This window comes from Lathyrus oleraceus, chromosome 5, assembly GCF_024323335.1.
Source record: "Lathyrus oleraceus cultivar Zhongwan6 chromosome 5, CAAS_Psat_ZW6_1.0, whole genome shotgun sequence".
Taxonomy (NCBI): domain Eukaryota; kingdom Viridiplantae; phylum Streptophyta; class Magnoliopsida; order Fabales; family Fabaceae; genus Lathyrus; species Lathyrus oleraceus.
The window spans coordinates 507,551,416-507,569,617 of NC_066583.1; the positions used below are offsets into that span (position 1 = coordinate 507,551,416).

Here is an 18,202-nt window from a genome sequence, read left to right on the forward strand (position 1 = left end):
GATTACAAATTTCCACTTGGCTGCACCATCTTCAAGATAGAAGGAAATGTTATCCAGGTGTACAGCAGCAACCTTTGCAGGAGATTTTCTAACAGTTGACTTTTTGACAGGAGAGATCTCAGGGACTTCGTCTTCAACATCTTCCTCTGAATCGGAACTTTCTCTTACCTTTCTCTTCTTTACCTCCACTTTACTCCAAGACTTTGAGGGGCCTACAACAATACCCTTCTTACCAGTTTTGGCTGTCATCATCTCAGCCACAGATCTACCCTTTCCGGTCTTCATCCTCTTTACAACACTTGGCTTCAAGTGATGAAGCAAGTTGTCATCTTCATCATCTGAGCTTTCTTATTCCAAGTCAATCACCTTCTCAGCAAAGTCATGCTTCTTAGACTGAGAAGCATCTACAGATTTCTTACAAGGCAAGGTTTGCCCTAAAGAACACAGTCCTTCTACAATAATATCTTTCTCAGACCTAGATAAATCATCATCTTTCTCATTGTGAGGTTCAACCTCAGGAGAAGGGTCCCTTCTAGATAGAGGAGTAGAAACTCCCTTCACAGAGTGTTCTTTATTTAGGATCCTCGTGACAAGATTTATAATGACACGATCAGTATGATGCATGTCATCTTTAGAGGTAGGGTTATCAGAACTGTTACCTTGAGTATGTCCAGCAGTGGAGGATGGACCAGGAGCGTCGCCTGGGGTGACTGATAGGGGAATCACTTCCAAAATGTCTTCATGAAGAAAGTCCATAGAGGGTGTTCTAGCTTTGTGCGCAGGTTTGGGGTTTTTAGAACCAGAAGATGAAGGATGTTGTGACATCTTATTGAGCTTGTGAAAGGATTTATGTTGCCATAGCAGAGAAGGTCGATGAAGTTTGAGGAAGGTGGAAATGTTTGAGCTGAGGTTGCATGTGAAAATGCTATAGATGGAAGTTCCAATACTAGGTAATGATTTTCCATAAATGGGGCACTTTCTTTTAAGTGGGCAGACAATATTTTTATTACCCTTCCCACTCCAAATTAATTGCTATAAATTCTCATGGATACAAATCCCTAATTTCCCTCTTAAACATTCAAATTGATCAACATCAAAGCCTTTGTAAATATGTCAGCTAATTGCATTTCAGTAGTAACATGCTCCAGGACTATGATTTTCTCTTCCACTAGTTCTCTAATAAAGTGATGACGAATATCAATGTGCTTTGTCCTACTGTGCTGAATAGGATTCTTAGAAATATTTATAGCACTCAGGTTGTCACAGTACAATGTCATGACATCTTGCGTGACATTGTATTCAGTCAGAATCTGTTTCATCCAAACCAGTTGAGAACAACTACTTCCAACTGCTATGTATTCAGCTTCAGCAGTGGAAAAGGACACACAATTTTGTTTCTTACTAAACCATGATATTAATTTATTCCCCAAGAAGAAACATCCTCCTGATGTGCTTTTCCTATCATCAACACATCCCAGTCAGCATCACAGTATCCAGTCAACATAGATCCAAATCCATGAATATACAACATTCCATAGTCACTGGTGTCATTGACATATTTCAGTATCCTTTTCACTTGGTTTATGTAACTGACTTTTGGTTCAGCTTGATATCTAGCACACACACCTACAGCAAAAGCAATGTCAGGTCTGCTTGCTGTGAGATATAGCAGACTCCCTATCATGCTTCTGTAGAGACTTTGATCTACACTAACACCATTTTCATCTTTGGAGACTTTCAGATGTGTAGGGGCAGGTGTCCTTTTATGACTTGCATTCTCCATGCCAAACTTCTTAACAATGTTTTTGGCATATTTACTTTGAGATAGAAAGATAGAATCTTCCATCTGCTTGACTTGTAGCCCAAGAAAATAGGTCAGCTCTCCAACAAGGCACATTTCAAATTCAGACTGCATTTGTTTAACAAAATTTTCGACCATCTGATCTGACATCCCACCAAACACAATATCATCCACATATATTTGAGCCACCATGAGTTTTCCTCCTTCATTCTTAATAAATTGGGTCTTGTCAATGCCTCCCTTCCTGTACCCATTGTTAGTGAGGAACACTGTGAGTTTATCATACCAAGCCCTATGAGCTTGTTTCAAACCATAGAGGGCTTTCCTCAACTTGTACACATGCTTTGGAAGATTTGGGTCTGTAAATCCTTTAGATTGTTCTACATATACTTCCTCATTTAAGTAGCCATTTAAGAAGGCATTTTTTTACATCCATTTGAAATAGTTTAAACTTCAGAATACATGCCACTCCAAGCAATAGTCTAATGGATTCAAGGCGAGCTACAGGGGAAAATGTTTCATCAAAGTCAACTCCTTCAACTTGAGTGTATCCTTGTGCTACTAATCTTGCTTTATTTTTAGTAACCACCCCTTGTTCATCAGATTTATTCTTGTACACCCACTTTGTTCCAATGACATTTATTCCTTCAGGTCTTGGAACCAGTTCCCATACCTCGTTTCTCTTGAATTGGCCTAACTCTTCCTGCATGGCATTGATCCAGAATTCATCAGTCAAGGCTTCCTTGACATTCCTAGGCTCAATCTTGGACACAAAACAACCATGTGAGATCACTTCCCTTGATCTAGTTGTGACTCCTTTATTCGGGTCTCCTATAATGAGATCTTTAGGATGATCCTTCTGAATTCTGATAGAGGGTCCCTTATTAATTATGTCAGCTTCAGGTTCACCTTGAGTGAGTTCATTCTCATTACTTTTTTTTGGGAAATCAGCTGGGGGATCATTTAGGGATGTCTCAACATCGTCTGTGACATCAGTCTGCTGATCATCAACCACAACATTGATAGATTCCATCATTACTTTTGTTCTGGAATTAAAGACTCTATATGCTCTGCTGTTTGTTGAGTAGCCCAGAAATATTCCTTCATCACTCTTGGGATCCATCTTCATTCTTTGTTCACGATCAGTCAAGATATAACATTTACTACCAAACACATGGTCTTCTCCCTTTCCAGACTTCATATAAGGTAGTAGGAGTACCTTTCTTCAAGGTTACTCTGTTGTGAACATAACAGGTTGTGTTCATAGCTTCATCCCAGAAGTGGTAGGGCAATTTTTTAGCATGAATCATAGCTCTGGCTGATTCTTGGAGAGTTCTATTTTTCCTTTCTACCACACCATTTGCCGAGGAGTAATGGGAGATGAGAATTCATGACTAATTCCTTTTGATGCACAAAATTCAACAAATTTGTTGTTCTCAAATTCCTTTCCATGATCACTTCTGATTTTGATAACCTGATTTTCTTTTTCTCTTTGAAGTCTTAGACAAAGATCTTTGAAGACTTCAAATACATCAGATTTTTCTCTTATAAAATTGACCCAGGTGTATCTGGAGAAGTCATCCACCACTACATAAGCATACTTCTTTCCACCAAGACTTTCCACCTGCATGGGTCCCATCAAGTCCATATGGAGAAGTTCCAGCACTCTAGAAATGGTGTCATGTCTGACCTTATGATGTGACATCTTTGTCTATTTTCCAAAATCTGACACTCCCCACAAATTCTTCCTTCATTAATCTTCAAGTTTGGAATTCCTTTAACAACTTCAACTGATATAATCCTCTTCATTCCTTTAAGATGCAGATGGCCCAATCTTTGATGCCATATCTTCACTTCTTCTTCTTTGGCTAGAGTACACATTGATGAATAACCAGTTTCTTGAGAACTCCACATATAACAGTTGTCCTTAGACCTGACTCCTTTCATGATCACTTCATTTTCTTTATTAGTAATCAGACATTCAGTTTTTGTGAAGTTTACAGTTAGACCTTGGTCACATAGTTGACTGATGCTTATTAGGTTTGCAGTCAGTCCCTTAACAAGTAGGACATTGTCAAAATTAGGGACTCCAGGGAAGTTAAGCTTACCAATCCCCTTGATTTCACCCCTTGCTCCATCACCAAAGGTTACATAGCTGGTGGCATGAGGATGAAGGCCAGTTAGCAGGTTTTTGTTTCCAGTCATGTGTCTGGAGCACCCACTGTCAAAATACCAGTCTTCTTTGGCTGAAACTCTAAAGGAAGTGTGAGCTATCAGGTTTGTAACACCAGTTCTAGGAACCCATTGTTTTCTGTTGACAGGTATGTGATGTTTGGGTCTAGGTTGATGATGAGAAGGACTAGGATAGCCATACAACTTATAGCAGAATGGTTTTATGTGGCCAAATTTTCCACAGTAATGACATCTCCATCTTTGATGTTTCCCTTTCTGCTGTCTTCCTTTATGATGCTGTGACATATGATGTGACATCTTTGGTCTGCTACCAGTGTGAGTGCACTCAGGTTTGGATTTTGGTTTGCTACCAGTGTGATTGCACTCAGGTTTGGATTCATTGAACCCAATGTCAGACTTGTCTCCTGCCATTTGTCCAGTCTGGAGAATTTTGTCTAAGGTGTCAGATCCATTGTTTAGCATTCTGACATACTTTGTCATCTCATCCAGTTTGGAATTCAAGAACACTGCTTCAGTCTTTAGCTTAGAGATGGTTTCCAAGTGTTCTACCTTTTCATTCTCCAGTTGTGTTATCACTTTCTTCTGACTTTCAACTTGTTGACACACTTCTTCACTTCTATGACACAACTTTCTATAGGTAGTGGCTAACTCATCAAAGGTTACTTCATCATCACTTGAGTCTTCATCAGAATCCCATCTTCCAGTCAAGGCAGTCACAAGATTTGCAGACTCTTCTGTCTCACTTTCATCAGACTAAGTAACAGCAAGACTCTTCTTCTGTTTCTTGAGGTAGGTTCCACATTCAGCTCTAATGTGTCCATACCCATCACATTCATGGCACTAACCTCCCTTTCCTCCTTTGGACTTTTCATCAGATCTTATTCTTCTTCCAGCATTATTGGACCTACTGATGTCAGATGAGATGTTTTTGACATTAGACTTAGACCTCACATCCATCTTTTTCAGAAGTCTGTTGAACTGTCTTCCCAGTAATGCTACATCATTTGCTAGATCTTCATCAGTATCTTGACCACTTTCTTCCTCTTTCTCTTCGGTGTTTGACATGAAGGCTATGTTTTTGACTTTCTTTTCAGATCCATCACATATTCTCATCTCAAATGTTTGGAGGGATCCAATTAGCTCATCAACTCTCGTATTGGAAATGTCTCGAGACTCTTCTATGACTGTCACTTTCATGGCAAATCTCTTAGGAAGTGACCTGAGTATTTTCCTCACTAGTTTTTCATCTGACATCTTCTCACCCAGGGCTCCTGAAGCATTAGCAATTTCAAGGATATTCATATGAAATTCATGAATATTTTCATCTTCTTTCATTCTTAAATTTTCAAACTTGGTAGTGAGCTGCTGCAGTCTAGACATCTTCACTCTAGAGGTGCCTTCATGAGTGGTTTTGAGAATGTTCCAAGCATCTTTAGCCACCTCACAGTTGTTTACCAATCTGAAGATGTTCTTCTCTACTCCATTGAATATAGCATTCAATGCTTTAGGGTTTCCAAGGGCTAGATCATCCTCCTCTTGGTCCATTGTTCCTCAGCCTTCTTATCAGTTGTAGCTTATCCTTCCTTAATAATAACTGGATGTTCCTAACCTGTTAAAACAGCCTTCCAAGCCTTGTTATCCAAAGATTTTAGAAAGGCTACCATTCGAGGTTTCCAGTAGTCATAGTTGGATCCATCCAGAATAGATGGTCTGTGAACAGATCCTCCGTCTCTATCCATAGTACCAGAAAGTAACGTCTCTAGATCTCACCCAAAACCAGAGCAGGATGCCTGCTCTGATACCAATTGAAATTCTGGTATCAGATATGAGATGTCGAAGGTAATGTCACGACACTAATATCTGAACAATACAAACATGATAAAAGATAAAGAGCAGTAATGCAAGAGACACAAGCAATTGTTAACCCAGTTCGGTGCAAACTCACCTACGTCTAGGGGCTACCAAGCCAGGAAGGAAATCCACTAAACAAAATCAGTTCAAAGACTCTCAGTAAACAACTTCAAGTTACAGTCTTTTCACATAATGTCTACCCGTGTGACTTCTACCTAAGAACTCTTAGATATGTGATCCTACTCACTCCCCCTCAATCACAACAGTGATATAAAATAAGAATTACAATGAAAAGAAGACACTCTTCAAAGAGACATACTTGATCTTGCTTAAAAGCTTTAATCAAGTACACACACACTCATGCTTCAAAGCTTAGAGTGGACAAATTATAACTCAAAAGTCAGTACAATTCAATCATCCATGGATGAATGAATGGCTCACAATACACACGACCACACAAGACTAAAAATCCTTATTCTCTCTCAATATTTTGTTTGTTATTTCTTGTGTATAAAACCAGATATCCCATGCCCTATTTATAGAATCGTTTGGCTGGGTTTGGACATCACAAAACCCTAAAACTATTTTCCATTCATATTTTCTCATGACAACTGATTATATCTTGTTGGAAAATAAGTCAATCTGGTTGTAATTACTGATTGAGTGCGCGTTTAATCATATCTTCAATCATACATAGATTAACATTAAAAACGCAATCACACAATACATAACATTCAAACTGAATGTTCTGTATACAGATGTCATGACATTGGGTCTGACATCTCAGTAAAAATCCTGCATAATCACATTTTAAACATCATGAAGGTACATGTTATCTTATGTTAAGACAACACTTGTGACAACTTGTGAACACTCTAGATTTTACCAAAATTGCTGCCAACACATAGAACCAACAATTCTCTTTCTGCTATCTTTCGGTTCTCCTTAGCCACAAAAGTAAGGAGAGTAACTTGTTTCCTTCTTCTGTACTAGCATACATGGTGATCCAGTTGTTGCTCGTGGACCAACACTAGAGGAACAACGTTTGGTGTTCTCGAAGATCTCAATTCAAAGCTAGCACCTTTGTGGATTAACGCATCAAAGGTATATATTCTTATGCTTTATGTGATTCATCCATATATATGCATGATAATCTTTGGGTTAGATGTAAAGAATGTGATTTATGAAATTCCGTTATAAGTATCTAAAATCCTACAATTTAGACATCTTATGCGTAATAGTTTGAATCTCTCCCATGCATGAGACAATGACTCAGAATCATCTTGGTCGAAAATTGAGATTTCTGTTATTCTCTTCACAAATTGAGGATTCGTGAAAAATCTCTCCAAAAATTTGACTTAACTAATCATTTTTCTTTCACTGGAGACATATTTTTTCATTGAATTTCTCTGACCATACAATTACAAACTCATTAAATTTACGATTTTGTAAAACCGATCTATATTTTATTAGTTCGAGTAATAAAAAGGTTTCCATTTAATAATAATAATTTCAAGAAAATAAAATCTGTTTTTCCTAACCGTGTGATTAACATCAAACAATTACTATCTCGACAAAGCGAGTGCAGCCGGAACCTTACCGTAGGGACTCAATTTCACACATATAGGTTTCAGTTTTTAGGGTTTGCGAAGGGTTTAACCTTTTTCACACTTCCAACAACCCAAGTACACCATTCCCAATTCATCAATGGCTTTCAAAACTAACCAAAACGGAAACGAAGAAGAAGAAGAAAAAGCACCATACACAGTAGAACAACAAGAACAAGACGACGATGACGAAGAAGAAGTAGAAGAACAAGTGTGGGATGATTGGGAAGGAGACGACGGAGATTCAGACTCTGATTTCCTCTGCCTCTTCTGTGATTCCAATCACGATTCCTGTACATCCTTGTTCCAACATTGCGCTTCAATTCACCACTTCGATTTTCATGCTCTTAGAAATTCCCTTCAATTGGATTTTTATGCTTCCTTCAAGCTCATTAACTATATTCGCTCAAAGGTAACTTTTTTAATTGTTATTTTTTTAATGTTTTCCTGCTGAGAAATTGAGAGAAAGTAAGAGAAAATTATAGGAAGGACACCTTTTTTTTTTCATTTTGTGTATTTTGATGTTGAGATGTTGGGGACTGAAGTAATTGAATTGAATGTATTTTGAATTTTAGATATAACAATTACTTAGCATGTAAATTTAGGGGGTTACTGCTGGTTATTTTGTGCATTTATCAATTTAAGGATTTGAATGGAGTCCACATGGATCATACAAATGTTTGTTAGGTTGGTTCTAAGTGATGATAATTGATTTTGAATGAATGAATGAATCTTGGTTAAAAGTAAAATGATTTAAAATAATTAATGTTTCATTATATTCGTAAAAGTGAATCGAAATGTAAAAAAATTGAGGCTAAAAATCTAGTTTGGAGGATTAAGTTATGAATTTCAGCTCCTTTCTTCTAAAAATCTAGTTTGCCTCTCACTAAAGTGAAACCAAATACACACATAGTTCTCTCTTTTTACTAGTTGTTGACAATAAGGTAGGAGCGGAAAATGCATCCATTTTTTTCTTTTTTTTTGACAAAAATGTATCCAATATTCTGGATTGTGTTCTTTTTAGGAAAAAAAATTCTAGCTTTGTTTTATTTTCAGTTGGTGAACACTTTTATGCATGTGAAGTACTATATAAGAAATTTTGAATTGATTAGAAATGTGTGACTCTGCTTGTACATTTTGCTAACAGTTGGTTTCTTTTGCTTTTTTCAACCAGGTGGCAGAGAGCAAATGTTGGAGTTGTGGGTTAGCTTGTCAATCCAAAGATGATTTGCAGAATCACTTGCATGATGTAATTGACTTCAATACTATTACACCTTTGTGGGATGATGATAGATATCTAAAACCTTTCATGCAAGATGATTCATTGCTGTACAACTTTGGTGACTTTGAAGAAGGTGAAGATGAACAAACTTCAATCATGGATGAAGATCTTGTGACGGATTTGAAAAACGCTCTAGAAACAAAAGGTGTTGATCAAGATACCGTGAAAAATTTGGTAGTTAATGACCATGCATATGATGATTGTAGAAGAAAGGAGACAGCTTTTGTTTCAGATGAGCATTCAAACTTGCCCAGCTCTTCGGCTAAGGAGCTTGTTAATGGGAAGGACTCGAGAGGATGTGTTTCATCTATTGATAAGGATCCAGAAGAAGGGTCTTTGATGGGTAATCCTCCTAGTCACATTGCAAAGCATATTAAGAAGGTTAATGAAAGTTATTTTGGGTCTTACAGCTCATTTGGCATCCATCGAGAGATGTTAAGTGATAAGGTATAAAATTTACTTGTCTTTTTTTTGTTTGAGGTTTTAACATTGGTGTTAGGATTTTTTTTTGAAAATTTGAAGTTTTTTTGGCTAAATTATTTTTGGTCATCTAATTTTATGTAGGCTAGAATGGATGCATATGGTCAAGCAATTTTGAAGAATCCCTCTCTGCTAAATGGTGCTGTCGTTATGGATGTAGGTTGTGGAACCGGCATCCTCAGGTGAGAAACATACTCGACTTTTATGAACTCTTGGCTCAACTTACAGTCTCTCTCTCTTCCCCTTATAGATTGTAACTGTGACTAACTTATTCGACAACTGTCTAACTAACTCTAACCCAATTCCCATGTATTTAAAAGAGTCTTATAATGACATATTGTATGGTAGTAACAGAAGCCACTAATCTTGTTTATATACACAAACTCAAATTGATAGTTGCTGTTTAGGTTTTTTTTGGTACATTTTAAGAAGTAATGATTATGATACACTGTATGCAACACTGTTACAAGGTTCGAATTCATGTTTCGGGGCTATAAATTCACATTTCATTTGATTGCTCAATCATTTGTAATTTTCTGACATTGTTATATATCATTATTTGTGTTAGCCTTTTTGCAGCTCAGGCGGGGGCTTCGAGGGTCATTGCAGTTGAGGCTAGTGCGAAGATGGCAGCAGTGGCATCTCGGGTATATATTACCTGCTTGGTAGCTTCTTTAAAAATTCTTCAACTACATGCCTATCTCCTTGCTCACTCTGTTTTCCTTCAAATTTAATTCAGGTTGCAAAAGATAACAGTCTCTTGTTGAGTAAAAACGAAACTAGAGTCAATGGCAACCAAAAAGGAGTAGTAGAAGTGGTTCATGGCATGGTTGAAGAAATTGACAAAATTGTTGAACTTCAACCTCACAGTGTTGATGTATTGTTAAGTGAATGGATGGGATATTGCCTGCTGTATGAATCCATGCTTGGTTCAGTGCTTTATGCACGTGACCGGTATCTGAAGCCTGGGGGTGCCATTCTTCCCGACACAGCAACTATTGTGAGTCCCTCTACTATCATTCCACCTCAGAACTATTTAAATTTTACCAACATTGTAAATAGCGCCATAGCGTTGTAGCGGAGTGGCCCTTGGTCGCTGCAGCACATGCAGTAGCAGAGCATTTTACTGTAGTTTCCATAGCAGCCACTATAGTTCACTATATTTTGTTTGAGGTTTATATGTAATCTTGTGCATTTCTACAAGCATATTATATTATTACAATTCCATTTCTCTTCATAGTTTGTTGCAGGATTTGGAAAAGGAGGTACAAGTCTTCCATTTTGGGAGAACGTGTGTGATTTTGACATGTCTAGCATCGGGGAGGAGCTTGTTACAGATGCTGCCCGATATCCTATAGTTGATGTCATAGACCACCAAGATTTAGTTACCAGTTCTACCATTCTTCAGGTTTCTGCCTTTTGTGTAATGTGAATATGTTACAAGACATTATATTAGTGTATTCTCTATCCTTAATGTGAATGTGTTTTTTTCCCCTTCCAGACCTTTGACTTGGCTACCATGAAGCCCGATGAAGTGGATTTCACCGCAACAGCTTCTTTGGAACCAAATTCGAGCAATTCAGAAAACGGAAAAACACATTTGAATTCTAAAACATGTCGTTGGTGTTATGGCGTTGTCCTATGGTTTGATACTGGATTTACATCTAGATTCTGCCGGGAAACACCGGCTGTGTTGTCAACATCCCCCTACACTCCAAAAACACACTGGTCACAAACAATCTTAACTTTCCGGGAACCTATTGCCATTGGATCGGGTGAAGATAATGCGAGAAAACCAGAAACTATTGGCACTGAAGTCTACCCTGCTGCGAAGATTGATCTGCGCGTCAGCATTGTCCGCTCTACCGAGCATCGCAGCATTGACATTTCCATGGAAGCTGCTGGCGTAAGTTCTGATGGCCGGAGACGCAGTTGGCCTGCTCAACTTATTTCTCTTCAGTAGGATGCAATGCAGTATGCATCACATGCTATCTGAGCAACACAATTTTGAACCGTTCCTGTTTTACTCTCAGACACATTGATTTTTATTTTTATTTATTGTAAAAGAGCCACTTGTATTTGGTGTTCCTCAGCAAGAATTTTCTGTCCTGTTGTGTTTTGTTGGGTAAAATCTGACATTGATTCGTTATTGTTTTTGAAGCTCTTATATTTATACCTCCGTCAAAGATTAAGCTCCTCAAGAGATTAAAAGAGAGATGTAATTTTGTTATTTAGTTTTGTTTTATTTTGTAATTTATTTTAATTTCAGAATCTGTTTTGCTATTATTTTTATCATTAAACAGTACATGAAAATTATTAGTTATGGTGTCACATCATAGAAAAAAGAGAGACAATAATTATTTTATAAAAAATAAAAATACAATTTAAAAAACGGTATCAAAAAAGACTTTTATACTTAAATTTAATTTGACAAAAACAGAAACAAAATTTTTAATTTAACAAAATAAAATTAACATTTATAAAATAAAATAAGCATCACATAAATGATTTTAATATAAAATGCAACATTACATTTCAATATTCAGGTGAACATTTCAACATCTTTACAATATCTTCGACCGATCTTTAAATCGTCGCTTCCAACTCGAGTGAAATTTTTGTTTCGAAACGGAAATATGTAGTTCACATAGCCCTTACATTTGCATCCGTCTTGAGCTTAAAGTTGCTGAACTCAATCTTTCCTCCGTTGTCAATCGACGGTGAACGGTACCAGAACTTCACAATTCTTCGATCGTCTTCGTAAGTTAGGAGATTATGGATTTCGTATTTAATATCTGCAAGAGAGGTGTACTCGTTGAGCTTAAATTTTCGTCCGGGTGTCGCGCTGGAGAAGGAGACATTTGCGACATACCAAATAAAGTTTATTTGTAAGATTTGAGACATTTTCAATTTGTGTGAAATAAAAAACAAGAGCACATTAATTCATAGAAGTTGTAGACAAATGTGGACCATTTAAAATCTAATATGTTGATTCCAAAGATATATCTCTGATTCAGCACCCTATTATCTTGTTCCATAGATGCATCTCCGGAACCACTCATGAACAGGCAGAAAACAGAACCTTTGAAAACAGAACTTAATTGAAGATATTTTTTGACAAATGAACAAATGTTATGGAAAAGATAAAAAAATATATTAAAATATCAAGAAATTGAATATATTACACTTAATTAATATTGAGACCCAATTATATATACTTATTTGTCCGGCTAAATAGGAAATTAAAACGAATCAAAACATTTGTCGTCGACTAAATCTATGGATGGTACCCCCTTTGACTTTTGTGCATTTGATTCTCTTTCAATGTTGTTAAATTTCTCGAACTCTTGCATCATTTTCATAAAATGGTTCAGCCAAGTCTCGGCTTTTATTGTTGAATGAGTTTTCCACTCCGATGATGTAAGTGGTATATGCATCCCGATTTCAAGTAAACTTGAACAAAATGTCGTGATTTTGAAAGTCACTTAATACACATAATACAATCATTTGGATTTTGAGGTAGAGCGGCACACAGTGGAAAAAAGGTTTCCGAAAAACTGTATCGTGAAAGATTAACACACTCTATCATACACACATGCTATGAGGTGACAAATTTCAGGGAAGCACGTCCATTTTGTCTCTGGTGCCGCTCCACTAAGGCAAGGAACAAGAGACTCATAAACTTCATCGAAGTTTTCTTTTTTTTCTGTATAGTCGTGTGGATGAATCTTTATGAGTCCTCAACTCTTGGACAAGTTGATGGCGGACAAGTGTATGATTGTCGTCTCGTTTGAAATTCTGGAGATGAGATCTATATTTTCCGCTTCTTTCGCACACCATTGTCACAAAAGCACATTTTCTATCCGAACCATTATCGGACCTTCCGATAACCACACAAAATCTCAGTTTTGATGCCTCCGTACGAATTCATTGAAACGTGTGATCACGAGATTCAAACTCTTGCTCATTTTTAAATTGGTTGTCAACATCTACCGCCTTCACAACAACACCTTTAACAGTGGGAGACACAACCTATTTGGGGAAAATATCGGGGTGCACTATATCTATCGAAAACAATTACCACAAAATAGTAAATAAACGCTAATGTTGTAAACAGAGTTGAAAAAATGAACACAGACTGATACCGAAAATGCATTTTCGGGTAAGTTCATACTCGTTCTAGAGATATATTTTCGTAAAAAACGCTAACTTTTAAGACAGAAAACAAGATTAATGCGAGCAATGAAGCTTGAAATAAATGATCTTTACCTGAAATTCTAACTTATTTTGTTCCCTTCGATGTGATGAAACACAAGATTGAAGATTTGGAGTGAATGTGTATTGAAAATTGTTGGTGATTTTAGTATCATCAATGTATTTTAGTAGTAATGTGATTTACTATAGGCCGATGCAATTATGCGTTAAAGCTTGGAAACGAGTTAGGGGTAGTGCGGAGTGCACGCTCGTCGAGTCAACGTATAATTGAATGCGAATAATTGAAACGGGGTTCCAACGTTCAAAATTTTCTTTTGAATTTCGAATCCTTTCCCAACCGACGTAACCGTTTCTGAACAGTTGCGTCTTTTCGGTTTCTGTTATTGATCTCCTATATAAGGAGTCATTTGGCCTCAGTTTGAAGAGATATAACGAAATCAAACTTTCTCTCTACATTCCTGAACATCTCTCTTTGCCAGAAACAAATTGTTCTTCAAGAATTATCCCCACAAAGATTTCGTGAACCCAGGCAAGAATAGGGTCGAAATACTTTGTTCGGAAAGTGTACGAACACGATTCTTCGAAGTTATCCAGGATTATCATACCCGTTTTTCTAACAAACGAACAAAGTATTTTCTGATAATCATGGCTGGAGGAAGCACCGTAAAGGAGATGACTACAAACTTCGGAAAATTGGACAAGTTTCAAGGACAAGACTTCAGACGTTGGCAAAAGAAGATGCATTTCATGTTGACAACGTTGAAGGTGGTGCGCGTCCTGTCTACACCGATTCCAGAACTTCTGGAGGAAGACACGGTTGAAAATCTGAGACGTAAATCAAAATGGGAGAACGACGACTACATATGCAGAGGGCACATTCTTAACGGTATGTCTGATCCCTTATTTGATATTTATCAAAACATAGAATCTGCAAAGGAATTGTGGGATTGTCTCGAATCCAAGTACATGGCAGAGGACTCATCCAGTAAAAAGTTCCTGGTAACCGATTTCAACAATTACAAAATGGTTGAATCGAGGTCTGTCATGGAACAATTCAATGAACTCCTCCGAATCCTTGGACAGTTCACACAACACGGATTGAAGATGGATGAAACAATATCTGTCTCAAGCATCATAGACAAGTTGCCTCCTTCGTGGAAGGATTTCAAACACAATCTGAAGCATGGAAAAGACGAATTGTCTTTGATCCAACTTGGAAGTCACTTGCGCATAGAAGAATCTCTAAGAGCGCAGGAGGATGACAAAGGAAAAGGCAAAGAAATTGCTGGACCCTCGGTTAATATGGTCGAAGAGGGTGGTAAGAACGGTAACAACAAAAACAAAGGAAATAAGCGTGCTTTCAAGAACAATAAGGGCAGTTTCGGTGCTAACAAGAAACCGAAACTAGAATGCTGGAAGTGTGGCAAAACAGGCCACTTCAAGAAGGATTGTCGTTCCGGGAAAAAGCATGATAACGCGAATGCAAGTGGTTCAGGAAAGGGGTCTAAGGACCAATCCGAAAACCAAGGTCAGAAATCAATTCGTGATTTGAATAGTTTGATTAAACATTCGGTTTCACTAAATTCTGAAGCATTCTATGTGCAGGATGATGCTATCGCATGGTGGATTGATTCTGGCGCTACAACACATGTTTGCAAGGATCGTTTCTGGTTCAAGACTCTTGTTCCAGTGGAAGATGGTTTTGTCCTCTACATGGGAGATGATCACTTCGCTCCCGTTGAAGGCAAAGGAAACGTGGTGCTAGAATTCAGTTCTGGAAAGACTATTACTTTGTTTAATGTTTTGTATGTTCCTAAACTACGTAAGAATTTAATTTCTGGTCCTGTATTAAATAAGCTTGGATACAAGCAAGTGTGTGAATCCGATAAATATGTTTTATCGAAGTCTGTTGTGTTTGTAGGATTTGGATATTATAATAATGGTATGTTTATGATGAATTTGAATGGAGTTCCTAATGATTCTGGTTCTGTATTTATGTCCTCTTCGAATGTTATCAATTCATCGTTATGGCATGCTCGTCTAGGACACGTACATTATAAAAGAATGCATGAAATGTCTAAAGATGATTTAATTCCTGTTTTTGATAAAAATGTAGAAAATTGTAACACTTGCATGTTAACAAAGATCACTAGGCAACCTTTTAAAAGTATAACAAGGAAATCTGTCATTCTTGAGTTGATACATAGTGATTTATGTGATTTGCATGCTACTCCATCATTAGGACATAAAAAATATTTTGTCACTTTCATAGATGATGCATCTAGATTCTGCTATGTTTATTTGCTGCACGCTAAGGACGAATCCTTAGATAAATTCAAAATTTATAAAACTGAAGTTGAAGTGCAACAGAATGTGTTGATTAAAACATTACATACAGATAGATGTGGTAAATATCATGATCCTGTATTTTTCCAATCCGTAGGAATCATTCATGAGACTACGGCATCTTATACACCTCAACAAAATGGTGTGGCTGAAAGGAAAAATAGAGTGCTTAAGAAAATGGTGAATGCCATGTTATCTTACTCTGGTTTGAGTGAAGGGTTTTGGGGAGAAGCTATGTTAACGGCTTGCTATTTGTTAAATAGGGTTCCTAATAAAAGGAACAAGACTACCCCATATGAACTTTGGTATAAGAAACGACCCAACTTAACATTTCTACGTGTTTGGGGTTGTAGGGCCGTGGTTAGACTCCCAGACCCAAAAAGAAAAAGTTTGGGTGAAAAGGGTGTAGCTTGCATCTTTGTTGGATATGCTGAGCACTCCAAGGCCTATAGGTTCTATGTTATAGAACCTAATGACTCGATTTCTATTAACACGATTATAGAATCGAGAGATGCCATATTTTATGAGAATTGTTTCTCTTCTATACCTAGACCAAAGGACTCTATACCTAATTCAGATGAATCTCTAAGGGATGATCATTCAAATGATGTGCCAAGTGAGACACTTGAACCCCATAGGAGCAAAAGAGCTAGAAAATCTAGATCTTATGGATCTGATTTTCAACTATATTTAGTTGAAGGATCAAAGGATCAGATTGACACTCAATACTATTATTGTTATAGCATAGAGGAGAATCCAAGAACGTATGATGAAGCTGTGAAATCTCGAGATTCTGCTTTTTGGAAAGAAGCAATTGACGAAGAGATTGGTTCTATCATGGAAAATAATACTTGGGTATTATCTGATTTACCACCAGGTTGCAAACCAGTGGGTTGCAAATGGATCTTCAAAAAGAAGGTGAAAGTTGATGGTAAAATTGACAAGTTTAAAGCTAGATTAGTTATCCAAGGCTTCAGACAAAAGGAAGGGATTGATTATTTCGATACCTATGCTCCTGTTGCCCGTATCACTACTATTAGATTGTTGATTGCCTTGGCGGCTATTCATAATCTAGTGATTCATCAAATGGATGTCAAAACAACATTTCTGAATGGTGATTTGGAGGAAGAAGTGTATATGAAGCAACCTGAAGGATTTGTAATGCCTGGTAATGAGCATAAAGTGTGTAAGCTAGTTAAGTCGTTGTATGGGCTGAAACAAGCTCCGAAGCAGTGGCATCAAAAGTTTGATGAGGTTGTTTTGTCTAATGGTTTCATTCTAAACCAAGCTGACAAATGTGTATATAGCAAATTTGATACTTCCGGTAAAGGAGTTTTCATTTGCTTATATGTTGATGACATGTTGATCTTTGGCACCGACCAAAATCAAGTTGATAAAACAAAGAATTTCTTGTCATCAAAGTTCTCCATGAAGGATATGGGAGAAGCGGACGTTATTCTTGTTATTAAGATTAAACGGGAGAATAAGGGGATTGTAATTACGCAATCTCATTACATTGAGAAAATACTCAAGAAGTTCAATTATGAAAGTTGTTCTCCAGTAAGTACTCCCATGGATCCGGGAGAAAAGCTTATGCCAAATACAGGTAAACCTGTGGATCAACTCGAATATTCAAAAGCTATAGGCTCTTTGATGTATGCTATGATTAGCACTAGACCGGATATTGCTTATGCGGTTGGAAAGTTGAGCAGATTTACTAGTAATCCTAGTAGACATCATTGGCATGTGATAACTAGGGTATTCAAGTACTTGAAGGGTACAATGAATTATGGATTGTCATATATGGGATTTCCTTCGGTGTTAGAGGGTTATTCAGATGCTAGTTGGATAAATAATGCTGAAGATTCATCCTCTACAAGTGGATGGGTGTTCTTGCTTAGGGGAGGTGCCATCTCATGGGCTTCCAAGAAGCAAACATGTATAACTGGTTCCACAATGGAATCTGAGTTTGTAGCATTAGCTGCTGCTGGTAAAGAAGCGGAATGGCTAAGGAATTTGGTATATGAGATTCCGATATGGCCTAAACCGATATCACCAATTTATATCCGTTGTGATAGTACTGCCACATTGGCTAAAGCTTATAGTCAAATATACAATGGAAAGTCTAGACATTTGGGTGTTAGACATAGTATGATTAGGGAATTAATCATGAATGGGGTGATATCTATTGAGTTTGTTCGGTCGCAACAAAACTTAGCTGACCACTTGACAAATGGGTTAACTAGAGACTTAAGAATTCGATAATTGGGATGGGATTAAAGTCCATTTAAATCTATTAGCTATGGTATACCCAATTCCCTTCTAATACAACATTAGAAGCAGAATTCAATGTGGAAAGATCATAGTTAGAGATTGGAGCAATTGTGTTTATCTTCCCAAGGTATGTGCTCAGACCTGCAAGTGATG

The 18,202-nt window shown here is 37.3% G+C and overlaps 1 protein-coding gene across 1 annotated transcript; it reads left to right on the forward strand.

Annotated features, from left to right (window-relative positions):
- The first annotated feature begins 7,431 nt into the window (after window positions 1–7,431).
- On the forward strand, window positions 7,432–11,487 carry LOC127085853 (probable protein arginine N-methyltransferase 3). The gene is made up of 7 exons (XM_051026405.1): window positions 7,432–7,864; window positions 8,627–9,181; window positions 9,299–9,396; window positions 9,783–9,861; window positions 9,954–10,214; window positions 10,455–10,622; window positions 10,716–11,487. The coding sequence occupies exons 1-7, from the start codon at window positions 7,553–7,555 to the stop codon at window positions 11,175–11,177; spliced, it is 1,935 nt and encodes a 644-aa protein (XP_050882362.1). The 5' UTR covers window positions 7,432–7,552; the 3' UTR covers window positions 11,178–11,487.
- Window positions 11,488–18,202: the final 6,715 nt, after the last annotated feature.